General features: G+C 33.2%; 1 protein-coding gene across 1 annotated transcript in view; it reads left to right on the forward strand.

The window, feature by feature from the left end:
* Window positions 1–27,981, forward strand: part of LOC124363950 — a 39,086-nt gene that overhangs the window by 3,043 nt on the left and 8,062 nt on the right. The window contains exons 2-19 of the mRNA XM_046819221.1: window positions 1,193–1,384; window positions 2,271–2,477; window positions 3,857–4,059; window positions 5,919–6,111; window positions 8,486–8,621; window positions 9,747–9,823; window positions 10,481–10,548; window positions 11,293–11,627; window positions 12,703–12,883; window positions 13,925–14,067; window positions 15,912–16,072; window positions 16,695–16,799; window positions 16,941–17,182; window positions 18,156–18,272; window positions 21,056–21,212; window positions 22,989–23,120; window positions 25,874–26,076; window positions 27,350–27,510. Coding sequence (XP_046675177.1) covers window positions 1,193–1,384; window positions 2,271–2,477; window positions 3,857–4,059; window positions 5,919–6,111; window positions 8,486–8,621; window positions 9,747–9,823; window positions 10,481–10,548; window positions 11,293–11,627; window positions 12,703–12,883; window positions 13,925–14,067; window positions 15,912–16,072; window positions 16,695–16,799; window positions 16,941–17,182; window positions 18,156–18,272; window positions 21,056–21,212; window positions 22,989–23,120; window positions 25,874–26,076; window positions 27,350–27,510 — 3,013 coding nt within the window. The remainder of the gene's footprint in view (window positions 1–1,192; window positions 1,385–2,270; window positions 2,478–3,856; window positions 4,060–5,918; window positions 6,112–8,485; window positions 8,622–9,746; window positions 9,824–10,480; window positions 10,549–11,292; window positions 11,628–12,702; window positions 12,884–13,924; window positions 14,068–15,911; window positions 16,073–16,694; window positions 16,800–16,940; window positions 17,183–18,155; window positions 18,273–21,055; window positions 21,213–22,988; window positions 23,121–25,873; window positions 26,077–27,349; window positions 27,511–27,981) is intronic.

Below are 27,981 nucleotides of genomic sequence, written 5' to 3' on the forward strand. Positions count from 1 at the left end.
TACAAGAAGTAAGACAAACAGAAGCTGGAATTATACAATAGGGACCAAAATAAATGTACTGTACTTGTATTTGCGAATGATGTTGCAATTATAGCGAAGAGTAAATAAGAGCTGAAAGTGCTGGTCGCAAAACTCCTAAACCATACACAAAAAGTTGGTTTAAGCATAAATGAAGAGAAAACCAAAATAATGGAGTGTGGGAGAACAACCCAAATAAACAATGAAAATAATATAGAAATAGAAGGGCACAAATTTGAAAAAGTAAACAACTTCACTTATTTGGGAGTAATGCTGATGAATAATAATGAAGAAGACATGGAAATACAATAAAGGATAAATGCAGCACACAGAAGTTTATCAGCATGCCACAAGCTATTAAGCTCTCGACTACTATCACACAAAACCAAACTCCGTATATATAAAACCATTATAAGACCAGTTCTGTTATATGGCTCAGAAAACTGGGTGTTAAGTAAAAAAACAGAAAAACGTTTGATAGTATTTGAGAACAAATTATTAAGAAAAATCTATGGGCCAACCCTTGAAGATGGAGAGTGGAGGATAAAACATAATGTAGAGTTGAGGCAACTATATATGGACCCAGACATAGTGGCCGAGGTGAGAAGTAGGAGAATGAGATGGGCTGGCCATTTACTAAGGAAGGAGGACAACTCCTTAGTCAAGAACGTTCCTTGTAAACAAATCGGAGGGCAGAAGACCACCAGGAAGGCCCAAGTTGAGATGGCGAGACCAGATCAGAAGAGACATAAGAAAACTGGGAAGAAGGGAAGAAGAGGCAATGGATAGAGAGATCTGGAGGCAGTGTATTGGCGAGGCAAAGTACCACCTTGGGTACCAAGAGCCACGGCACCACTACTCTACTAAGATTTTCTATTGTTACTTAACATAGACGTTTTTTGTAATTATTGAAAACTAAGAAACAGATATGAGAAAGGCTTTATGACATTTTTTGAAATAAGGTTGGATTACTCTTTATGGGAAAGCAAGTACTTAGCTTGCACATAGAAATTTCTGTTGCACCTCAGAAAAACATAGAAATGCTATTTTGAAATCTCATATTTTCAGGACTCCTATTTCTTCATTTGTACCCTCCAGAGCCCTGGGAGGTTAAAGTTTCACCACCTTGAGTTATAGAAATCGTGCATTGGTTATATTTGTCTGTGATTTGCAGAGTGATCAGATTGAGAGAGAAATGCTGTATGAAGACCCGGCAGGACTAGTGGAAATGCCGGAGGATATACCTGTGGCATCCTGGATACGTCCACATCACACATCAATGTCCCCATCTTATAGTTTTGTCCTGGAACCTGATGTTTTGCCTCTTGACCTCCTCACACACAACAAGCACCTCATGGAGTACAAGGTTGGTCACCATAATGGCTTCAGGCCAGTGGCGTAACTAGGAGGGATAGAACACCCCCCTCCAAAAGCCCTAATTTTAAAAATATCTTGTTTGAAATACACTAGTTAAATGGTTTACTTTGAATTAGGCCTATCTAATTTGTTTAAACATTTTGATTTATTCCGTTTCCCCTAGTGTGTTGTGCACTTCAATCAGATTTATCCCCCCCTAAAAGCCAAGTTCTAGTTACGCCACCGGCTTGAGTCAGTATGTGGCTCAGACTGTTTGGGATTACACAAGATTTTGTTCTTAGAGCTATTAAGGATTTGGTTAAGTTAAGATAATTTACTATTGCATTCCTAATTTTAATAGGTGTAGAACTATAGGCATAGGTAAGATTACCTATTTTCAACATATTATAAAATAATAATATTTTCAAGTCATCAGTTTGTATATTCCCTTCTAGTTTAAATATTATAAATAAGAAATGAAAATAGATAGGAACTGGAGAAAGAACTTTCTTGAAAATATGATAATTGAGATGTATTGGACATTTTCAATTCTATACAACATGTTTCTTCACTGAAAACGATTTTGAAGATTTCTTTTCATAATCAATTATTAAAATGTTATTGTATTTAACATATATACTAAATTAAGATTTTGTAAACTTGAAATATAACAGTTTTAAAGAGAGAAAGAAGCCATGGGATTGTAATATAATACTAAACTAATTAGAAACAGTGATAATGAAATATAATTGTTTTGAAAATTTTGATCTCTTTTGATTGAGTTTACCAAAATAGGAAATCTGTATTGATATGAATCCTGATGACTGAAGCAACATAATGCATCAAACTGACGGTATTTAAAAAACATTACTTGAAGAATAATCTTTTTGCTTCAGATAATGCGGGTGATAATGGGAAGCGTGGCTTGTGTGGAAAGAGAGGCATTCCACCGACCATTTCCTGTGGAGTTCCAATCGTCGCAGTTCGTGGCTCCTGAGGGTTCCCTTTGGAAACCTTGGCACCACGTGTACTGCCTCGGTCCCCAGATCCACAACATTCAGTACAATAAGAGTGGCAAGTACCTAGTCCGCCTCTTTTACCTGGTATGTACCGTATTGTAGCGATCCTTTTCTTTTGTTGGGTTATTTGAAACGAATAGTTCCATAGTGTGATCTAAATTTTTTCCTTTTACACCTAGGATTTTATGTTTTTGTTGGTATGATGTTTGGTTCCCTATAATATATATATATATATATATATATAGTACTGCCACAGCGAATATGTTAAAAAAGGATATAATTGCAATTTACATGAAATCCAAATTATATCCTTTTTTAACATATTCGCTGTGGCAGTACTACATGATATCTGGTACTAACTGTTTGTCCCACCAAACAAACGAACACTTATCCAGAAGCACTAGAGTAAGTACAACCTAGTATAACATTCAAACGTAATAATCAGTCCAATAACTAAGAGTTTTAGAGCAAATTTGAAACTGTAAATCCCTGAATTTCACTAGACATTTGGCTATTAAGGTGGTTTTATTCATAGGCCTTTAAGATAACTTCTATGATGGCAAAAAAAAGAAAACATTTGAGTAACTTCATGAGAAATTACCAGCATTGAAAGTGGAAAATTTAGGCTGTTTTATAATTATATTAAAAGTTGTTGAAGATAACAATATAAGATTTTTACTGTTTGTACATAAAGTATAGAATCAAGGAGTGACTTGTTTCTATTGATTTATGACTTATTGTATGAAGTGTAACGTAAATTACTATTGAAGATCTGCTACCCTTCAACAGTGAAATTTGGCTTTTACTGTCTACCACATGACCTGGCAACCTGTGGCTTTTGAACCTCAGCAAAAAATTGCTGAATATTACCACTCCATGGAGTTACAATGTGTAGAGAAAATAGCGACGCTTAGCTGTTGGTGGTCTGCTACCCTTCGACAGCCAAAGTCAGCCACTAACTACCCACTACTCGACCTGGCAACCTCGGTCTTCTGAACCTCAGTAAAGCATCCTGTGTATTGCTGCTTTCACAGTGTTTAAATGTGTAGGGAAATTAGCGATGCCTTACTGTTGATAATCTGCTCAACCTGGAAACCTCTGGATTCTGAACCTTAGTGAAGCTTTACTATTACTGCTCTCACAGTATTAAAATGTGTCGGGAAAATAGCGACAGTTCACTGTTGATGATCTGCTACCCTTTGACACTGAAGGTCGCCTGTTACTACCTGCTACTCGACCTGGCAACCTTTGGCTTCCGAGCCTGAGCAAACCTTTGTGTATAGCTGCTATTTGTGCTATAATGTGTAGGACAAATCGTGACGTCTAGCTGTTGATGATCTGCTACACTTTGATAGTGAAGGTCGGATGTTATTGCCTATCACATGACCTAGGCAACCTCTAGCTTCCGAACCTCGGTGAAGCTTTCCTATCTATTGCTGTTCTCACTATGCTATAATGTGTAGGGCAAATGGCGACGGCTGATTGTTGATGATCTGCTACCGTTTGACAGTGAAGATCGGTTGTTACTGCCTACCACTCGACCTGACAACCTCTGGCTGCCAATCCTCAGTAAAGCTTTGCTACGTATTGCTGCTCTTAGCAAAGGTGCAGACTTCAGTGTTGTACACTGCCTCACTGCTTGGCTACCATCCAGTCTCCTCTGCAAGTAAGTGCATTCTTGTGTTTCCTGTGTAGACCTTCATGTAAAAATAAAATTGTTCCAAAAAGTTTACTAGATTCTTCTGTAGATCAAAACAGTAATTACTTAAAAACATGCCTAATATTACAAAACTAAGTTTTTTATATGCTCAATAAGGTTTTTTTCAACAAAAATTTTAAACCTTTTACTGTCTTGTCCTATATTTGAGAATGGTTATAAGAATTGTCCAACATACTTTGTACAATGTTTCTTTGTATAAACTTTCTGGCACACACCACTGGCCACTTGGAAACTTAAAACTGTTGCGTATCAATGAAAATCCAACCAATACATGACTAAATTATACTTGTATATTATTGTTAAAAAAAAAAAATCAAGGAATAGTAAAATATTTGCAAAACTTTTTTAAAAAGGTCTTAAGAGTTAGATTATTCTTGACAGGTTTAATAGAAAACCAGATACAATAGATGGCTAGAGAACGTAATTGCACTGGTTCTCAAGAAGTAGTTTTGGTTGATCGTAATTTTTTGGTTAATGTTACATGACACCATTCCATGGACTGTTGCTCTGACTTTGTTGAAACAAGTTTAAACCAAAGTGGAACATGTTTTGTGACAATGATAAAAAAATCATCACTTTCCTTCTGTACGACTGAAGGAAACTGAATGCACTGAATAAAAGTTTTGTTTACATTTTTGTTACCTAGTATAAATAAAGATTTTGATAATTTGTACGTTTTATCACAATTTTACAAAGAACACTTTTTGAATAGTAAAAAATCTTCTAAATAATGATGTTATTTCTCTCTTTCAAATTTTTATAAACTTTCTACTTAAAATCTTCATTAATGTTTGAGATTACCCACCTCGTTCCCGTCATGAACATTTGTGTGGCTAAATGTAACTAATTAGTAAAATTCCGTAATTCATAATGTTTTCATCATAAAATTCACAATTACATCTTGATGAATTTCAGCTGCTTTAAGAAATTTAGCTGTTAGAAAATGTTTCATTTTTCGGTTAGCCGAGAAATTTAACAAATAAACCTAGACTGATTAATATATTAATAATAACCTCCATGGATAAACCTAAAAGATGCACATGGAAGGTACACAACACACATTAAGCACTGCAATGGTCAACTTTGAGAACAGTAATTGCAAATTACACATTGTTTTGTATTCCAGGAGTCTCTGAAGCTGTATGTTAGATGTGGTTATCATTTTTATTCTCAACAGAATGTACTGATTTCATCAATATTATTGTAGAGAGAATATCACTTTAACACTAAGAATGTTGATTAGTAAGATTTTCTCTCACAGATGGATACCATTTGTGCAACTTCTTTCTTGTAATTTACTCATTATGTTTAATGCTATAATTATATTGCTAGAGTATATTATACTATGTGCAACAGCTTCCAGCTTCCAGATTTACTGATTCCTATTACAATGTGGCACTGGATGAATTTTTATAATCTTACACAAAATCCACAGCCTGATATGTTATATAAAAGAAGTTGTAATATTAAATAACTGTAATATTTTACGTTTTTATGGATCTCACTTCTTGGCAATTCAGAATGATCACTTTTGTTAATGAAGTGAGATGACCATGTGTTAATTCAAGAACTGATCAATTCACTTCAGGATGATCACTTGTTTTCCAAGTAATTGTAAGAACTTTTGTTAATGAAGTGAGATGATCATGTGATAATTCCAGGACTTAGAGAGTAATTGTTCAACTATTTAGTTTAGGAGGTATTAAAATGTTGGTTGCATCACTTTTCCTGGCTATTTTTTCCTCCAGCTTGTCTTTTTACTCTCTGTTCCTTCTTCATGCTAAACAACAACTCTATGTGTCCAGGGGCTGCAGTCAGTACCAGCTGTGGTGTGTTTGCTGTCAGCTGATGGCCACTACAGACGACATCACCCACTCACTGGGCTGTTGCTACAGTCAACAGTCTATCAACTGTCCCCCGGATGCCTCAATGGAGAACTTGGATGCTGTCAACTCGCGTGTCATCTTTGGGATGATTCTTAACCCCACAAGAACAGTGGTGAGTGAAAGCTATATGTTAGAGATAGTGGAGGCCTTTTCTATTTCAACACAAGTTGACATTGGGAAGATGAGGTTTTGATTTAATTTTTGTTATAAATTATGGGCATTTTGATTACACACTGTTCATTACCGGTTCAACCGATGTAATAGGAGAAAGCTGGTACAGTACATTTAGATTGGGATATTTTACTTTTAAAACGTATTAACAATGACTCTGGAAATCTATACCTATATAGACTGTATAAGATAGATAACTTACAAAACTCACTCTGCTTTTGTACTTGACGAACCTCCAGAATAAAGCTTTTCAGACTTCTTCAATAACGTACATATCACATTTGCTTTTTGATCTAGTATTTAATAACATGGCTATATGTTACGAATTAGACTCATATTTTACAGTATACCTTTTTTTGTAAAAATCCTGAAGTAATTACTATCAGTTTGTGGGATCATGCTAATTTTATTTGAAAACCCCTTACAAAAGCCATTAACACGTTAGCATGCACTAGAGGCTAACATTTATTTTTGTTTTAATAAATTATGTTAGAAATGTGAATGTCCTCTTAGTGTAGCATTTGGAATTAGACGTTGTCACAGACTTGACTCCTGGATTCTTAAGTCATGTTTGTCTAACGAGATCCAAAAAAGTTAGTGATGAAGAAGCTAAAAATGAAAGCTTCATCAACAGAGACACCTAGTGATGTTTCATTCTCATTCTCATTGAGTGCACTACGAAGTTTTAGACATGATCTCTAAGAATGGTGGATTAACTGAATTTTCTACACATAATGAATCCCAGATGCTGCCCTGAGAGGAAAGTAAACGAGCAAAGTTCAACATTCACATTGAATCAACGCCATATTATAATTCAGCTATATCATATTACAATTCCCACTGTAGCTATATTATAATTCAGTATTTCATTGCATTATTTCATGTATATATGATATCACAGTTCCCGATTTCATGATGCCTGCTTTTGGCATAAATTTGATTTTTCTGAGTGGCCTGAAAAACTATTAGTAATGGATGAAAAATTATATTTGCTATTAAGAACTATCTAAAAATGTGTACAATATATTTACAACCCTGCCCCTCCCTCAGAGTCATTAAATTTTAGAAGTTTTAATAGAAACTGGCAAAGCATCTGACTGGGCAGAGTGGACTTCCTTGGCAAGAAAAACACACATAAACCGTTCTCTTCACTCTTCCTTTCTTGGAACAAAACTTGCAGCAATTTATTTGTCTGTTGCCATTACATCTAAGCTAAGTGTATTCCGAGGTGGTGTACGTAGGGCTCGCTCTGGTGATGGCGGTAAGGAGGCTCCAATCAGTTCATTTCTAGTTTGTAATCCATGTTATAGAGTGACAGCGAATTTATGATCAATATTTCCATAAGATGGGCAAAACGGTCTTGGGTAGTAGGTGAACATTTGGTCTCCGCAGTCAACTCCCTTCATTTGGGCATTGTACTGTACAATGGTAAATGGGGTTTCCTTCTCCTGACCAGGCTTGTCAACAACAGTCACCACGCTGGTCTCAAACTCAGAAGGAATGTATAAGACATCTCTCTTATTCTGCTACCACTCAACCACTCAACCACTCAACTGCTGAGCTGTACACTCTCAGCGTATGTTTGTCCTTGTTACCTGCACAGGATCATGTTTCCTGTCCATTTGGAGAGTTCCTGTGGCATATCTGTCACATGGTAAGAGCTTGCTTAAAGCTACTATAGAAATTATCTGTAAACAGCAAAGGACCATACATATTTCAGATGAATAATAAGAACTTACTTGAAATAAAAATAGGTTTATCAACATTTGGAATTGTTAAATGTTTTAAAAGTTAAACATGCAGGATAGTAAATAGTTAAACAAAACCCTAGGCTCAACACATTAGTCACAGTAGGCAATAAAATTTGTTGTGTATTAAAATAATAAACATAAACCTAAGACTCAGCATCAAAGTTAAAAGAAGAACAAAAGAAAAGTACGTAACAACCTAGGTATAGCACAGCATGTGATTAATGCACCTTAGCATGTAAGTTGAAATGGAAGAGTAAATTCCTTAAAAAAGCAGGTCTTGCATCATATGGTGTGCCAAACATGAAAGATAAAAAAAAACACACACACACAAAAGGTGTGGGTTATGATGAGGACTGATGACTTTGGACTACTGTTATTCTTATTTATTGTTCAGGGTAATGTGTGTCCAAATTTTATTGGATAGAGTTTCTGTAATTTCTATAATTTTGTTTTTCCCAGTTAATTATTTTGTTAAATTGGTAGCCAACCATGTAGTGTTTCTGTTATAACAAATAACAAGGGTTAATGTTTATAATTGTGAAGTTTTGGTTGTGTGTGCAACAGAGTCCAGCTATGAGTATTTCCAGTGTAGAGAGCATGGTACTGGTGAGCAATGTGCGATACAACAGCGAGCGTCCAAGCCCTCAGTGGAAGGAATATCGGTGGAAGGAATGGGCTTTCAACAACGGATTAATCTCAGGTTAGCTGGGTGTATAATTGTACATTTTCTTCTAGTTAACCCTTTGAGGAGTAATGACGTCTTGGAACGTCACTAGGTTCTCTTCCACAGGAGTAACAGCTAAAACATGAAAATACAACCCAGGAGTAAAAAACAAAAAACACATTAAACATATTTTTTTTAAATTGATTACAAATAAAAATGTATAAAAGTTGGAATGTTTAAATTTTTTTGTGATTTACAAATTTTTGTGTGTGTGAAATTCCTCAAAACAAGGGTAAATACACAATGCTACATTGCAGTCTGGGCAGTGAAATGTGGTATCCTTTCTCTTCTTTTCACGGGTGGTTGTGTTGTAGCATACATAACACCGCTTTTGAGCTTTCCTTGCTTGACCTTCAGGAGTAGTTGTTGTTTCTAATAGATGGCGTGTGCGGCCTGTCCGCTCGAGAAATAAGATGGTTGATAATAATGTCTTATTTGCCGATTATTCTACCTCAAAAATTACACTACCAACTATGGTTTGGTTTAAAATTGGTTTTAAATAACTATATGGTTCTAAATGGATGCAAATAAAACAAAAACAAAACAAAACAATCAATTTCGTAACAAACAATAAATGACGTTCTGGAACGTCACTACTCCTTTTGGCTTGTTTTTCATTTGAAGGTCTGGAACGTCATTACTATTTAGAAGCAGTTTCCCGTACTACTCAAAGGGTTAATATGGTCGATAAATCTGTTCCTTTATGTAGCATAACGTTTATATAGATAAAGACTATCTGATATTCTACTGGATGGCATTTCAGTGGTTTGAAATTTGAGAATATTCTATTTACATATCATTTTATCATCCAAACTCTATTTAGTTGAAAATCTTCATTACCATGAAGTACAAACATTCTATGTATTTAGCCAGTACTAATCACTTAAGGGAAGCTAATATTTTCAACTGATCAAGAATTAATCACATGGCCAATATAAAAGCGTTATTTTATTTCTATTATTAAAAAAGATACATAAAGAATTAAAGTAAAATTAACAAAGAAATTATTTTTACATTGTATATTATATGAAAAACATTTTATTTGTAACTGTAATAGTACTACAATATAATAAGTTCTTTTGTGTAAACTTTATGTTACAGATATTACATCAATGCCATTCAGAAATGTGCAAGTTTACAACCCACTAAGACTTTCTGAATTACCTTCACCAGCTGAAGTGAGTAATACATCTTTGCTTTAATCTGCAGTGAGTTTCTGTGAAGTTTCTTTAGACTGGAACCAATTCTAATATTAAAAATCAGTCGATTTTGGTTATGTGTGGTTTTAAAAATAAAGGATCACTGTACTCCTCAGTACTATTATTTTCAAAATCAAAGTAGTATTTCTCATTCTTGGCTTCCTGAACATTTGATCTTGAACCATTTATCAAAGTTCAATTCCCCACTATACTACTCAGTACTAGTTTTTACAAAATCATATTTGTGTTGATCTTAGTTTGCTGAAAATCTACCACAGATCACAGAGCAAAATTTACTTCTCCAAGGGACAGAAGCAACAAGTAAATGTCAATAAATACAAAGGAAAAGCACTACAGAGAATGATTTTTAACATGAATATTCTTGAATCAGATTAAAGGTAAAGTACTTATGTTCTTTATTGATGGGAAATCTAATGACAGATAATTTCCTCCTTTTCCACTTCTACAGCCACAAGATACCAAGTAATATATTGTTCCAATACAACAATGGACACTAACATTAGAGCATTTATAGTTCAGTACCCTGTAAAAACTAAAAGAAAATATAACTTAAAACGGTTTGTGTTTTATTTTGTGTTAACCAGTTTAGATTGAATTTTTAAAATTTTATTTTAGGATGACAAACCAGATGAGATAAGAGAAGAATATTGGTTGGACTTTGAGATGTTCATTTCTGTTACAAGGTGTGTATTCTGCTTTTTTTATTAATGTAAAGTTTTCCTTTTTCAGGACAGATTGATTCATATTTCCTATTGGTCTTACTGTATTATAGAAATATATTTTGGTGCTTGTTTAAGGAAAATTTCAAAGATCTTAATACAAGCATTGTTTGTTCTTTCCTAACAAAGTTTTCAATGCATCAAGAAAACAATAGTAACTATTAGATTTAACTTTTAAATTGGTGAAATATCTGTAATGTATTTGAGTTACATTAATAATCCCAAATACCCCTATTTAATTTTCTCCACACACAAGTGTTATCTAGAATTCACAATCACACTCTCTTTCTAAAAATTATGATGCAAGACACTATTCTTTCCTTTTTCTAAGTAAAACCATTTTAACATTAGGAAAAAAAGTTAAAACACCTTTTAAGTTTGAATTTTCAAATAGCAACTTAAGCCTAACATATTGTACATAAAATTAAAAATCTATAAAAGTAAACATTTGTCGTATTTAAAGTTTTGCCATATATTCTATGATTTCAAGATTATGTAAAAACAGATTTAAAACAGCTACACCTAATTAATAATACGAAGTTTGCTTTGATTTTGAACACAAGCATAGGCATTCGTTCCATTTTAAATTTCGTTGCACATAATTTTTTGTTTACAATCTTTTAGATTACAAATAGCATTCAAAATTATGTTAGTCCAATGTTTGGTTTGGCAACTCCATTGTCATAAAGCTTTTTTTGTAAATTTCAGAGTTCTAGAAGTGTATTATAAACCATCATACTTTAAGTACAGCTTAAGGGCTTGGTCCCTTTCTGAACTAACTCAGAAGACCCATTGTGCTGAAGACGTTTTGAGGAAAGTCAGAAACACTTTAAAGGGAATGGGTGGAAAAGGAGATGCAAAGGGAAAATCCAAGAGCAAAAGTCCTAAAGCAGATAAATCCGAGAAGTCAGCTGCAGTAGTCACTCCAAAAAGTCCAGAAACTGAGAAAACCAAAGGTGCCAAAGGAAAAGGAGCAAAGGATAAACGTATTTCCTTTGTTGAATGGCCTCTGAATTTGAATACTCCTTCTTTTTTCTACTTATGTATCCTTTACAACAATATAAATGAAAACAATGCAATGTACTAGCTTATTTTTTCAGAGATAAATAAATGTTTATAAATACTTAAAAAATGAAAATTGATGAAACATTTGTTTAAGTTTCTTTAAACATCTTTATCTCTTGACTATTTCCAGTCTCTGATAGCTGAGCAGTTAGTGTTTCAGCAAATCACCCAAGGATTTAGGTTCAAATCCCAGGTCAGGCATAGAACTTTTACATGCTAACAAACAATTATTTGAGCCAATCCTGAAGTGACATGACAAACAGTTCAGAGGTTACAAGTTAAGTTCATACATATCACATTTGTTAACTAATTAGGGGGATATAATTTTTTACTGTCGTAAATATTTAGTTTAATGTAATTTAACAATGTGGAGCTTGCTTTAATTTTTTATTGCTCAAAGCTGTTACATTAAGTATAATAAGATATGAAGTTTCTTAGAATAAGTGTGTTCACAGAGCCTTATGTGAAGGATATAAAGGCTACCAGTAAGGTAATTGACACTAAACAACAACATGTATAGTCGTTTTATGATTGTTAATCACTGGGTGATCGTTTTTCATATCTAGGGTAACCGTTAGACAAGGATTCTAGTTCCTAACTTAATCTTCAAAAACAACATATATTAACTTTTGAACTGAAATGTTCCAAGACTTTTCTATAAAAATTAATTTAGTCATATAATTCAAGCTTCTCTTCTTCTAAGGGGTGGCCTATTGCTATTGGTTTACAGTTTGAGCAGTTCTACTAACCACCTAAAACAACCGATCAGGTCCTCCTGGGGAAATTTACCACTCTTGTCCAGACTACCAAAGATGGCAAAGCACTCCCTTGCTATTGCAAGACAGCAAAGTGAAAGAACAGGTATTCAGCAGTTTCCTGCTCATCACACGTTCTACAGAGCGAATCCTCCCAGAGAGTGCTGACTCTGTGAAGATGCTTCCTCAGGTGACCATGTCCCGTAGACCTGACCCATAACTCGAGAAGACACTGATCTACTTTTAAGTAGAGGTTTAATTCAAGCTACTCACATCTAAACCTTAACAACTGTGTCAGTGGTGGACTCTATGTTCTGCAAACAAATTTACATATGCTTGAGTGCCTTCAACCCGGATGGACCCACATATGCCCACATATATACAGGGAAGTTTGAGTGGTACAGTCCAACAGTGGCACCACTTGTGTTCATGCTGACCACTTCGGCTACTGCGGGTTACACACTCGCACTCTCTCCTGGGTGAGCTATCTCATGTCTTATATGCAGTAGATCAAGGTTAAAAATGTTATAATTTTGGCCACTTTAGAACCACAATAGTTATCTCTCAGGTGATTGAAACTTAACATGTTTACAGGTCAAGGGTTGATCATCTTTTTAAGCAGCTTCTTTATACCACAGCTAAGTTCTCATCTGGGAATTATTTTTAACTATCAGAAACCATTACAGTGGAGGGGGAGCACATAGATAAACTTATTCAGTTGTATGCTGAGGCTAGAATGGTCCAATGTCCAGAAAACATAAAAACAAAAAAATATTCAAAATACCTCTCCCAGTCACAAATCATTCTGTTTCTAAATTACATAACAAAAGTCAAGATTGATGCAAGATTGTAAATCTTACAAAATAAAATAACTAATATAAAGAATTAATAATAATATAGTTTTTTCACTGAATATAATACAAGTAAGTAATTATGGAAAAAATTAAAGTTGGTAAATTAATTGGTTAAATTTTTGAGCTATAAAGTTGTGAAATTTAAAAATATTTCTTACCATACCAACATGTATTTTGTATTATGTTAAATGAAAGATAAGTGTAATGGATGAATGAGGTGTGACCTCATTATTATCCGAGATTTACTGTTTTCTGGTGATATTTAGCTAATAGTCCAATAATCATTGTCAACCAAGGAGACCTATGTTTCTATTACTCTAAACCAGAGAGATTCTTGGCCATATTGGTACTGTAGCTAGTTAAAATCCATTTACCTATGAATTCATCAATCTAGAGCGATTTGGACATGTATGTCAGCCTTCGTGTCATCTGAAGGTGTTAAAACGTAGTCTTATGATGAAAATTTATAACAGCATTGAACTCTCAAAAATCTTATGTTTCATATTACAGCCAATAAAACATTTGAAATAGCTTTTGTGAATTTTAAAACAATATTTTGTTAGTATTAGTTTAAACAAAACAATTTTAAAGGAATACTGTAGTTAAATTTTCTTAACTGTATGAATTGGTATCTAAATTTGTTTTGAGTGTGTTGCAATGTTTTAGACTGCATGTGTTCAGAGTTTGGTATCAGTTCCCAGTGCACTTCTGTTTACAAATATTCTCCAACACTATGTTCACACTGGGATCAAAAATGTACATTCAACAAATGCTCAGTCCCTATTCTGAATCCTTTCAATTTTATGGAGGTAAGTTGAATTTTACTATTGTACAAGCACAATATGTACAAAATTTTTATGTAAGTATCGGTTTGAAATTATGCTGCTGTATCGCTGTGGTCGGTGTACTGCGCTTTCACATTGTCTACCTACATCTGTTGTCAAGCTACAGATGCCATTTTAGCAAAAATCGATTGTGTTCATATATGGGTGTTTGTATTTAAAATACTTTCACACATTGAGAATGTAGTCTTCTGTGAAATACATGCGTTATCTGTTTATTAATGCTAATTCCTGAAAGCAGTGTTGAAATTCGCTTTCAGAATGGTGAAGTATGCAAACTAAACTTCATGAGTGATGGAATGGTATGTAAATGGATAAGAGACAATAGACAATAGACAATATAGACAATATACTTTATTGACATGTTCTTTGAGAACAGTACATAGCGTCAGTTATATAAGGTAACAATTTTTAGCTGTTTGTAAATTCTTCTTCTGTGTAAAAAGGTCTCTCTTGGAGCCATAGAGTCAGCTGTTTCTTGAAGCGGTGAGGTGGTTGGTTCTTTAAGTGCTCTGGAAGGTGGTTGAAGTAGGCGGCTCCTTTATAGGATGGTTTCTTCTTGTATAGGCTCAGATGGTGTCGGGGCAATGCGAAGTCCGAGGCATGTCTAGTGTTGTGCTGGTGCAGATCAGAGTGTCTTGGCTGTGATGTTTTTACAGTGTGGAAGATTACTTCTCTTATGTAGAGTGATACGACTGTCAATATTTTTAAATTTTTGAAGTGTTCTCGGCAGCTGTCACGGTAGTTAAGGCCTGCGAGGCATCTAATTTGCTTTAAAAGCTTTAAAAGGTGGCAAAAAGAATATTCATAATGAGAGATGGAGTGCCTTCAGTGCTGATCACTTATGATTTGGTGCAAAAAATGAATAAAAAGTGAAAATTAACAGATGTTTCACGCTTTCTTCATAATCAGAGGTGCTTTCTCAAAGTAAAAAAAGTGTTTTCTGTGACATTTTTATTTTATGAAATGTTTAAATTATTGAAAAAAGGGATAATTTTAATGCATGACGAAGTTTTGCACAATTGCACATTGCACCATCCAAAAGTGCCAAAACAAACTTCAGATCTTATCATAACATCTGAAGATATCATCATCATATCATCTGATCTGGGTGATTGTTGTCTAGGAACAATTTGATCATCCTCCTGTACACTCGCTTCTGTAATTAATGTTTGGGTAAGTATTAGACCCTGCTGCTACTTTTGGGTGCAGTCCGAATCTAGTGCCCAGTGACTACCATGTGTGTAAAGAAACATCTTGGAGGTTAGTGATGACAATATTGCCGGAACGATTGTGTTGTAGTCACTGTTAAATCAGGAGGCAAACTTCTATGATGATTGTATTCATGACATGTATATGTATGAACTGTATACACACATATACATTTGTTTCAATTAATTACTTTTTTAGTAAACGATTTTTATTATTTAAATATTCAGTATTCCTGACATGTACTGCTGAAAGATTGCTCTCAACACAGATATGGGTCAAGAACTTTTTAAGGAATAAAGTGGGGCCTTACTTTCTGTAAACTTTGGGAAAACATCAGTTGTCTTGTCCCCCCCCCACATTTTTTCCTGGCTATGTTCTTGACAGTTACAGTTTTGCCCTTCATCCTTAGGTTGTGGTAGAGAAGGTTACTTAACACGGTAGAAATAAGACCATCTTTAACTTTAATTTTTAACTTTTATAAAAATCTGTATAGAGATTTTACTGTAGTGTGGAACAATGATTTTATCAGTAAAAAGATTCTTTGCATCATGCAATAAATACATACTTTGAAGTCAAATAATATAAACTGTTGGTTGTAGAAAAGATCAGTTCCGCATTCGAACAATTGTTGAGAGCTGTCGAGGGAGGAGCTGAACACGGAAGTGCTTACAGTCAACTCATGGCATGTTTACATCCTCCTCAACTGAGAGAACAGCTGGTCTGGCCGCAGTGGTTGATGGCACACACTGAGTTGTTGCAGGTGAAGTACAAGAAGTTAATAAGTTAGGACTCATCAGTTCTCCAATCGTCTGCACACCCAAGACATCAAGTCAGGTTGGCTGTGTGGTCTAAGGCCTAAGGCATACTCTCAGACGCGGGAGTTGCGGCTTCGATTCCTACACTTAACGTTAGGAATTTTTGAGATCTGGTGTGCACTTATGAGAATCACTGGTCTGTATTTCTTAAAATACTTCATTGTGGTGTGAATCAATTATCAAGGTGCAAAGAGCACATGTATATCTGCTGCATTGAATGTATTAACTAGAGACACAAATCAGAAATTTAGGTAGAAGTCGAATCAAGGTTTTTATACTTTCAGACCAACAACCTCTTAATAAGAGTATGTATGACAAGTTGTTTGAGGAAATTGAAATATCCAGTGGAGAACAATATTGGAAGATAGATATTCATACCTAAGGCCATCTCAGAACTCAAGTTGAGTAATACATAGTTAAGAAGCCATGAGTGACATTTAGATAAATACAGAATAAAAAAAAATTATTGGCCAGGAAGTTATTTAATTGAATTAAGTAATTACGTTACATTTATAATAATGATAGTTATAAAAATCAAAATCAAAGCAATATTGTCATTATGTTAAGGCATTTGAAGAGAGCCTGACAGAAATGCTTGCTGAATGGACACAATTTCCTGGTGAGATGTACCAAGTTTTGGTGACATTTCAGATGCTGTTTTTGAATCCTGTGGTGAGTACATTTAAAATAATGTTTTTAGCACTTTCGACACCCACCAGTTTTTATTTGTATTTCATTTGTTTATAATAATCTTCCTTTTGAGATTCTAAAACTTTCTTTTCCTACTTAAGTTGTTGAAATGTTCCATTTTAGTTTGGAGAGCAAACTCTATTGAAAGTGAGGTGCGAATATTACGACTATGTCCAGCAGCGCCGATGGTCCAAACGACAGAAAGAAATCCTCCTGGAAGAAGAACTGAAGGAAAGGCTGGCACAAGCTGGTGACACAAAGGGCAAAAAGTCTCCTAAATCTGACAAGACGGGGAAACCTACGAAAGAAAGTCTTAAAAAAGGATCTGTGAAATCTGCTAAAACAGGGAAAACTGGAAAACAAAAGTAACATATCGTTATGTATTCTTAGATTTTGTATATTTAAATTTAACTGTTTTCAAAAGGCAAAAAGAATTAAAATGATGAAATGTGGATAATGTTATCCAGTTATCCTGATATAGAGGTTGTGTTATTATTACCACTGGAGTAAGTAGGGGAGAATGAGGGGGATAAAACCTCTTAAGTTGCTAAAAATAACCAAAATATTCATATAAAGTCAATCCAACTTGTCTGATATGCAGAAATTAAATTTACCTTGAATTAAGCCTATCTAATTAATACAAATTTAGATGTATTCAGATTTATTCCATGGTAGTCCATACTGTAGTGTGTGTTACGCCACTGGTCCATTAGCACAGTTTCTTGAACACAATCAATGTTGTCATTTGTGATGGAAGTGGAAGAACTTCTATTCCGAAGACCATTTTTAATGTTTTTTTAAACCACATGAATATGCTTGTGCTACACTAGTACTAACATCATTTTACTAACAATGATTTTTTCTTCATCTTATCCACTAGGTATGCTTTTTTACCATCTAAGGGGTGAATATATTTTTTAGCACAAAACTGAATTTGATATTAACATTGCCTCAAAAGAATGTATTAAAATTGAATTCTTTGTTAGAGCTACCTAAAGCTGTAAATGTGATAAAGTTGATAAATTAGGTAGAATACAGATAGAATATTAGCGAAAATCTTAAACAAATTTTGTCTGAACATTTCATAAACTAGTTAGATTTTCTTAACTGTCTATAGTGTTAGATTCAATTGCATCCATCAGTCCAGATATAGGGTAACTCAAGAACTTGTTATTGATATGGTTTGTCATTGTGATATGATATAGTGAATAGTATATTTTATTTTGCAATATATAACACTGCCAAAATCCTTGGTGCATTTGAAAACTTTTTAGAGGTTGTGTATTTCTATTGTAACTGATTTACCACACACAATGTAGAAACCGTGTCTGACTGTAGGGAGGCCAAGGGTAAGACGAAGGCAGTCAGTAAGAGGGAGCAGTTGAGAACACTGCTTCAATGCAAAGAGAAAAGCTTGTTTCTCGGTGACCACAACCTAGCCATCATCATACTCAAGTAAGTTTGGCTAATTCCAAAGCTGGCTCTAGGTATAGTAACCTCATCTAGGTATTAGGTGATATTTCACATTAGGCTGTGTATGAAATATTTCTATATATATATATATATATATATATATATATATATATATATATATATATATATATATATATATATATATATATAGGTATATATATATATATATAGGTATAAAAGAAAACAAAACATGTTTCTTCAACTTGAAAAGCTTAATATTTCGTTACTTTTCAGTAACATTATCAAAAGCATGTATATAATAAAATATAAACAAATATAAAAATGAAGGTTATAAAAACATTGGAAACAACAAAACAAAACATATGGTATCAAAGAAGAAAATTAAACATGTAACCTTTCCTAAACACAGAGATAGATAAAAAGTTTGAATAATAAATTTAAATTAGCTGTGTCTCAAATTTAATCCAACTGGTGATTTTGATTGAAGAGCCATTATATTTGCTTGTTCATATCTTCTTAGTAATAATTTTGTGTATTCTTTATTGTCATAATTTTGAAACTTCTTGATGCCAATTAGAGAGAAACAATTTTCAAAGGTTTTGTTGTGTTGGACAGCGTGTGCAGATACGGGTCTAAGTAAATTTTGATGTCGAACATCGGCACGATGATTGTTCATCCTCAGCCTAAGTGACGTAGATGTTTCTCCAATGTAGTCTTTAGGGCAATGTTGACAGGATAATTTATAGACTACATTTTCACTGTTACATGTGATATCTTCTGCAATAGAATATTTTTTGTGCGTAACGCAACTTTTGTAACAGTTTGTAGATTGCATCATATTGCATATTCCACAGCGTGGTTTATTGCATGGATGGCATTTGTGTTTGAAATTTTGACTGTTGTCTTTATCTTTAATGTATTTTGGATGAACTAATAGATTTTTCAGATTTGGTGGTCTTTTGAAAATAATTCTAGGTATATATATATATATATGTTTACTGATTTGTATTAAATTAGTAAATAATAAAAAAACATAACATAATCAAATAATGAAATTTATGATCCTTTTCTTCAAAAAACATTTAAGAGTTAGATCCATCCTTGGTTAGTGTTCCACCTTAAATTTTCATCCTTAATAATCTGTTTTCAGTTTTTGATGACAATAAACTGTTAGTTATATCCATTCAAACATAATATAAGTTCGTGTAAAAGGTGTAGACTTAAAGGTTTAGTAATTATACAAAAGGCATTTGAAAATATAACCACACTTCATGATAAAATATTGACAATTAAAAGTCGAGCCACATGTTTGTGCTTTATTGCATAATAGAGAAATCAACATATATTTACTATGTTGAAGATGTAGCTTGTATTGGTTACTTGCTAACTTATTTGCATCAAAACACATAAACTAATATTTAAAACTTTTATTTTTGTGAGGCCTTTCGATAGCAAGGCTATTGTTGTCAGATACATCACAAAAGTGCTATCAAAAGGCCTCAAAAAAATAAAAGTTTTAAATATCGGTTTATGCGTTTTGATGTAAATAAGTTATACATTTACTAGTTTAATCATCGATTTTGAATTATAAATAATTAATGCTTATGCAGTTTTGACTTCTATTCTGGTTTTAAACTCTTGAATAAAGAAGTGCAAACTTACTCAGCTGGCCAGCAAAGTTGGGTAAATCGTTGTAGTTGTTCAATTTCAGTATTACTTTTTCAAGATGCTGTCTAGCCTATCAGTTATGAATAGTCTAAGCTAGTAAAGGTAAACACAATTCTGTTGTTAACTTTATATTCATTGCCAATTACCATGTACAATAAGAATATGTTATGAGCCGGCAGTACATCTTGATTTTAGCCTTATAAGTACAATGTTCAACTTCAAACAGTTTTATGACCTTACTTTTAGTCATAACGTGATGTATCAATTTAGAGATGTGATTAATAAGCATCCAAAAGCTTTTTAGTTTTTCAATGTTGTCGCTGCTTATTCATAAAAAATCTTAAAGCTTGTTTGTGTTTCATTGTTTGAATATTAAAAAAAGTATATGCTTTACAAGTAAAACTATAGTCTTTATTTGAGTACTAATTATATCTTCAAAATGATGCGTATTTATTTGCCATAATTCAATGTAAGGACGTAACATGTTTGAGTTTAACATTGTTCTTTTAGGGGAAAACTCAAAATCATGTCATATCAACTGATTCATAATTAAGATTCTGTCTTTAGTTCCAGTTTGTTGTATAAGGGTCATCCGGAAAGTAAGGTTCAATTTATAAAAAAAAAACATATTTTTCAACAAAACTTGTTTATTTTATTCCTCACATCTTTCTTTATTTTGTAACGTAGTTTTCATTTTTATTTAAACATTTGTTATAACGTTCTATGAGCTTTTGATTGCTGATGTCGTAGAAGTGAGGATTACCAATCTTTAACTGCTTCTTTTAACTGATCTTTAGTGTTGAAGCTTTTACCGGCAAGTAACTCCTGTTGGTTGCGAAACAAGTGGAAGTCGCTTGGCAGCAAGTCTGGAGTGGACGGCGGGTGATCAATCTTTATAAATCCTACTTTCCGGATAACCTCAGTAAAAACTACAACCAGGTTTCTACGCTGTGTTGTGCCATAGTCACATAGTGATTATTGATTAAAAAGTAATTTTTGATTAACAGGTAAGGTATAACAAAAGGTAATTTTTTAAACCATTGTTTATAAGTTATATCAGTTCAGGGATACTAACCAGAGTGAATAAATTAAGAATGTTGACAGGGTAAAAACTGTGCTAAGACTGTTGGTTACAGGAAGATGATGACCAAAGTGCCACACTTGAAGAGATTGTACCCATTCAGGTTTGAGGATGACTTCAGGCTTGTCTTTCAGGATTATGTCGGAGAAGTTGAAGTGTCGGACAAGTGGGTGGTCTTAGTACGATGCGTCATGAATCTGCATTCAGCTGAGGTCAGGTTGCCATGTTACACATTTAATATTCAACTTTTGTTAATCTCTTTTGCATTTCAATTCATGGCTTACAGTAATAATATTACAAGAAAATAATATACAGTCGATTCTCGATAACTCAAATTTCAAGGGAACGGCTATTTTCTTCGAGTTACGTATAGTTCGACTTAAGAATAGTTCGAGTTATAAAGGTAATATTTCATTAAATTCGACTTATAGAGGTAATTCGACTTACAGAGGTAAAAAAAATAAAATTCGAGTTATAGAGGTACAAATAAACTATGTTTTTTATTCCCTACATCCTTTACAAAACTAATGTATGTACTGTAACTACATACAGCATTTGTACTTACTCTCACACTGCAATGTATGCCTACAATTCATACGTACATACAATACAACATTTCGAGTTGTAGAGGTAATGTATTTAAAGACTTCGACTTATCTACTGAACTTCGAGTTATAGAGGTAATTTTTCCATCACTTCGAGTTATTGAGGTAAAATTCGGGTGCAAAATTAATTCGAGTTACGCATGGTTTTTTTTCGACTTAGGCAGGTTTTCTCAAGGGAACGGAAAAAAATTCGAGTTATCAAAGAATTCGACTTATTGAGGTTCGAGTTATCGAGAGTCAACAGTATATGATGTTTTTTTCGTAAGTTTAATTGCAAGTATTAAATATAAATAATTATACAAATTGTATAAAAATAGCAATTTCACCAAACTCCTAGCAAATGAATGGTATAACATATATTTTGTCTTTCAAATTCGTTTTAATTAATTAATTCTAAGTAATCCTCATTATATATGTAAATGGCTGCATCAGAATCTTTAAATCATCCATATTACAAAATCCCCTCTTCTGGTCTTTAACATCGGAATCACAGTGGAAACCAATTACAGCATTTCTGCTAATCCATTTCCAGACCGTGATAATAATAATTTTAACATATTTTTTGTAAGGCTAACAGTTTAATGTAAAAATATTATAGCATATTATTAACTTTCAAAATAAATGTTAATTGAATAATTGTATTGAGTATTCAATGATTATACTGAAGAGTCAAGTGTAGCGAACAAACTTTAGTTTTAACCTTAACTATGTTAAACTTAAAACACTTTTAAGCGGATACTGGTGAAGACTCGTTAGTTGTTTTTGTCATTATTACACAACCAAATATTTTTGAGTTTATATTGTAAAGTGTGTACTTTTGAATTATTATGTGTTGAAGTATGAAACAGTTTGGGATATTTTTGTGATAGTCAATAAAAAAATATGAAAAATCTAAAATGCAGTTGGATTTTTACTAAGTGAATCTTTAAAATAAAACACATCTTATAACAAACTAAGATAGAAAACAAGGACGTAAAATTGTTTCAGATTTAACATTATTTTTATGGCAGTAAAATTAATATGGCCACCAGTACAGTAGTCTCTTAAGAATAACTCTTGAAAAGAAAATATGAATAAATATTTTAATATTATTCTGAGTTGGAAAAAAGAGTGAAATGTCTTAGGAAGCTATCAGTGGAAAAATTCAAATTAAAATGCGTCCAATGTTATTATGAGGTAGTGAATGGGTTTGCCAACATAGGAGTGGATGTCGCTGGGAGATAAAATTGCTTCTGGAATATATGCCCAGTGCTATGTCAAGGTTAGAGGGCATTCATAACAGTTCAGTGTAAAATCTCTTTTGCACCATTTAGTCATTGCGTGTTTATAAGTACATGTTGCTGTATTAATGTATAATCTATAATAATAGGTACTTCTGTACAGAAAGTGCCTTGCAGTCTTCACATCTGGTGTCCTCTGCAGAAAATGTTGTTGCGGTTAATAGACAATGACACCGAACAAGATGTCCCGCTCGGCTTCGTAGAGAACAGTGTGACACATCTCACTAAAAATATTGTGAGTTGACTAGTGAAATATTTTATAATATGGCTAGCTGTGTTTACTCACCAAATTGTCCACTCACCATGACATATTGAGCACTCCAGATGTGTAATTTATAAACTTGTTATATGGTAGTACTTTTGGGGTGGAAGCAAATTTAAAATCAGAAACTCCAAAATGTATTGATGTGGAAATAATTTGTATGGGTGTCAAACGTTGAAAAATAACAACTGGATCCTTCAGGTGTTCAGATAGGTAGTTCTGCAGTATTGTAAGATTTTATGGTGAAAAATCTAAAAAAGATTTGTTGTTCTTTTAGGTTATCTACACTGCATGAGAGTATATAAGGGGGGCTCAAGTACCCTCCACAATTTTGAATGACATACATTAAAATTGCACCTAGTAGTTTGTTTTAAGCACATTTATGAGGTCTCAAAGTTAAAAAATGTCTAATGAAATGATTCGTAAACCTCTATTTTTGGAGGATATTTATACTTCATAAACCACCCAGAAAATCAGCACCCTACAAATAATTTTTTATATATGTCACTGCCACAATCTATAGATTATATATATTTTTTAACAATCTATAATCAAATGATCCTAATAGTGCAGTCATTGAAGCGAAAAAATACGGTCTTACCTCCGAATTTTTTTACTGTGAACCGATTTGCATGAAATTTTGGAATTAGGCTCATCTGACCCTTAACTTCAAAAGTGAAAATGATCTGAACTCCGCCTATTATTTTTAAGGGGTGTAAACAACCCTTAATGGGAAAATTAAAAATTGAGCCATTTTATCACTAGAAAAACATGTATAATAGTAAGTGGTGAAATTGTAAAGTGTTTTCTAACACAATTACCTCATATTAAAATCATTTTCAACCCCTTGAAAATCTTACAACCCTTGCAAACAACCCCTAAATTGAAGTAATCACAAAAAAATACTTTGGTATGACATAAAAAGATGTAAGTATAGAGTAAGTAATTATTTTATATTCTCTATAATAATTATCAAATTTTTAACCCCCTTTCAACCCTTGAAAACTACCCCTTGATAAAAAATTAAATAAATTTAAAAAAAGGATTTAAATATTATTCCACACTCTCGAAAATGATTATCATATTCTTTAAGCTTTTCTACCTTTAAAAAACTACTCCTAAATTAAAACAGTAAATATATATGATTATATATATAAAATAATTTAATTTAGAGTAAAAATTACCATTTATTGAATAAATTATTTACAAATTATATTAAATTCACTTAAATGTGTTATATATACATATAAGAACGTTGGTATGTATTCATGCCTACGTTTCAAAAATATATGAGCCATATTATGTATATATGTACACATTACAATAGTTTTGGGTCTCTATTATACTGCGTACTTTCACATTGCTCCAGATATTCACACTCCGAAATTTTCAGTTACTAAGTAGAAAAAAAAAAATATAAGTTTTTTGGACCATAACTCCTTCAATTTTCATGCTATCACAATTTATAAAAAACCATTGTAAAGGTAATTATAAGAGAGCTACAACATCTCTCATTGAAATATATAGTAAAAAATATTTTTCTCAAACGGTGAAGGGTTAAAGGGCTTAAGAGAGGCTGTGATTGCGCTGCCACGCGCTCTTTAAACAATCATATCTCCGTAAATTTTTGTTTGACATAAAAAACAAAAAACCCAAATTGTTTGTCAGAAAAATACCTAAATTTTTCATTCTTACACTTTTATACGTATATGTCGTCATTTTGGAGATATTATGAAAAAAAGATGGTTTTAAAAAAAAAAATTGAACTATTTTTTAATCGTGACTTTTTTGAAAAATATGTATCCTGAAGCACCCAAAACTGATAAAATCTATCAAACTCTTCATAATAAAGTTAGTTCTAGGCGGAATACGATTAGTTTTAATTTTGGTGGAAATGGCACTTATGAAACCCATTGATTTAAAAGAAAAAAACAATAGATGCTCCTCTTATTTGCAATACAGACTCACTTATTTTACGTGCAAAAAGACTTTTAATAGTGCTCATTTGAAGCTTATTTCAAGCACTACAAAACCCTTTTTTATTAGAATGCCTAAAATGCATCTGCTCGCCGCTAGATGGCATTGACCACATCGATTAAATTTCAGACACAATAAAAAACTGCTTTGATCTTTAATATATAGCTCAAATATTGCACTTAGAATACTTTATAAAAAACCAAATTGTTTATTTATTTACCTGACACAATTTTGTTAATTATAATATTTTCGATAAAACGTATATTTTTGGAGATATTTGCAAAAAAAAAAACCGATACAAAACGTGAAAAAAATGCGAATTTTAAATTGCCAATAACTTGAAAATTATTGGATTTTTCGAAAAACTTTTATAGATGATTTATTGCTTAAAATTAGGCCTTCTATCGATATCCGAGGTTATTTAGAAGAAAAAAACAATTCACCCCCGAGAAGGGGTGGGGCAACCACCCCCAGGGTGGTTTGCGGAGTTGCGGAGTTCAAATAATTTTCACTTTTGAAGTTAAGGTTAAGATGGACCTAATTCCAAAATTGTATGCAATTCGGTTCACAGTAAAAAAATTCGGACCAATAATGCTTCAATGAGTGCACTATAAGAAAGGATGATTAAATAATTAATCAAGCAATTGTGGAATTTAAATGACATAAATGATAACTGCAATTAGGATTGTATGTCACAAAAACATATTGAGCTTTGGAATGAAATCCAAAAGAGTATTTTTATTTCACAGGGAGGCTACACTTTGTGTGTATACGGGATAACAGATTTGCCAGTTGTGCCCTGGCGATTGCGAAGTATCGGAGTATCAGAGATCGACTCGCTGCACATGTGTGTAGGCCAGGAATGCCATGACACACACATCCAGCCTCCACAGCAGTTCCAGCAGAGTTTGCACGGATTCTACGTCCCCAACAAGGATATGCTTATCACTAGGTTAGTGTATCACAGTTGTCTTTGAAATGTTGAGTTGATCTGTATATTATTTAATAAAAGTAACAATATTATATAAAGTAAGTGGTGTTTGGTTACGGTAGTTGGTGATGGATTTTCAAATTGTTAAAATCATTACAAGAATATTTTATCACCAAGTAATGGTTTTCTTATTATTGTTTAGTTTGGGTACCAAATGTAGTGCTAACTAGGCGTTGAATTAATCAATAATTTTTCAATATCATTGACAAAATTTACTTACTCAGTATCTTCTCACAGCCATCACAATTTTTTCTAGATTGTGGGAGTATTGAACACATGCACATCATGAGTTCTAGTCATATAAAGATTGAAAAACAATGATGAACTGTGCATTAACTCTTAAGCTAAGTGGCTATGTAACTATATACCTTTACTGATTGATCTACAAATTCTTTAGTCATTACAATGTGTAGCCAGGTTCCCTTGTATTGAGTTTTCAGTGGTTGAACCCTAACAGGCTTAAACTTTATTAGATACAAAAAGATAACCAGAATTGCAGATGCTTTCATAAGTTATTATTTCCATCCATCCTGCTCATAAGAAATTAATTAAAATTATGATACATATATTGATTAACGTTAAGTACTTGCACATATCCTTTCATTTTCTTTAATAACCCATTTTGTCTTGTATCTTTACAATTTATATTTTTGATTTTCTTTGACTAAGGACAAGAATCCTATGAAAGAGGATTTTTGTCGTTTCTTCCAGAGTAATAGGATTTTCAACATGGGTAAGGTTCGTGGTAGGAGCCACCTCATGTCAAGATCTCATGAAGAGGGAAAGTGTCAGTCATATCATCTTCAAAGAAAGGAGACTAGGTCTGTTCCAGTCCTCCCCCCCCCCCCAATCAAAGCGGGCAGGGGAAGTTACTCCCTCATGTTTAGAATAGCAACAACCTCTAACACTAAGACATCTCCACCCACTCCAACAGTAATCCTCCTTAGTAGAATAGACATATCGATTCACCCTTTTATCCCTATATCTCAACATTTGTGGTTAGTGATGTGCCGCTCCTGGACCACCACAGGATTGCCCAGATTAATATGACATATCAAAGCATTTGGTGTATGTATCCAGTGTACAGTATGTTCAACTGGAAGGTATACACCAGCCAGATGTGAACCTCTTGGAAGGTTAAAGATGTTAAAGAAGGTAAGAAAATTAGTCTTTCTCAACACAATATTTGAATCAACAGCTAACAAATATTTCTCATACTCAAGGTGGTTCTCAGGTGCCTGCTGGAAGCTTATGCTGACGTGACTGTGATGTTGCGGTTAAGCCTTTCCAGTGACTCAGTGGTTTGCAGCTTCACAATCCTGGATGAGCTTGGCAACTCTGTCCTGAACACTAGTGGTGTAGGACATATAATCATTCCTGTGCTCAAACTAAAAGGTATAGCTCAATATCATTTGGCAAATTTTAATGTAATCTCACACAAAGCTTCTCAAGCTTACAGAACTAAATTTCACAAGGAATTTGAGATGAATTAGCTGCTCTAATTTTAAGCTTCTTATGATTGCTGCACTCCGACATGACAACTTTCTACTCAAGCATTTATCTCACTCCATCTAATAAGCCTAATGGCTATGGCATCTACATTTAAATTTTATAATTGTCACACCTCATATTTACATTGGTTATGTCACATTTGTTTAATAATTATTTATGACAATTATTATTTATCTAAGGATGTTTATGAATAAAGAACTAGTTGTTTCTTAAATCTACCAAGTTAATAGCTAAGCTATAAATAAATCTTTAAAACATAATACAAAATATAAGTATATTGATAGTTGTAAATCAATTTCAATCACATATTCCTTAAAAAATACAAATAGTACAAAACCTGTTGAATTGAAATTC

This window comes from Homalodisca vitripennis, chromosome 5 (genome assembly GCF_021130785.1).
Source record: "Homalodisca vitripennis isolate AUS2020 chromosome 5, UT_GWSS_2.1, whole genome shotgun sequence".
NCBI classification, from domain to species: Eukaryota; Metazoa; Arthropoda; class Insecta; order Hemiptera; family Cicadellidae; genus Homalodisca; species Homalodisca vitripennis.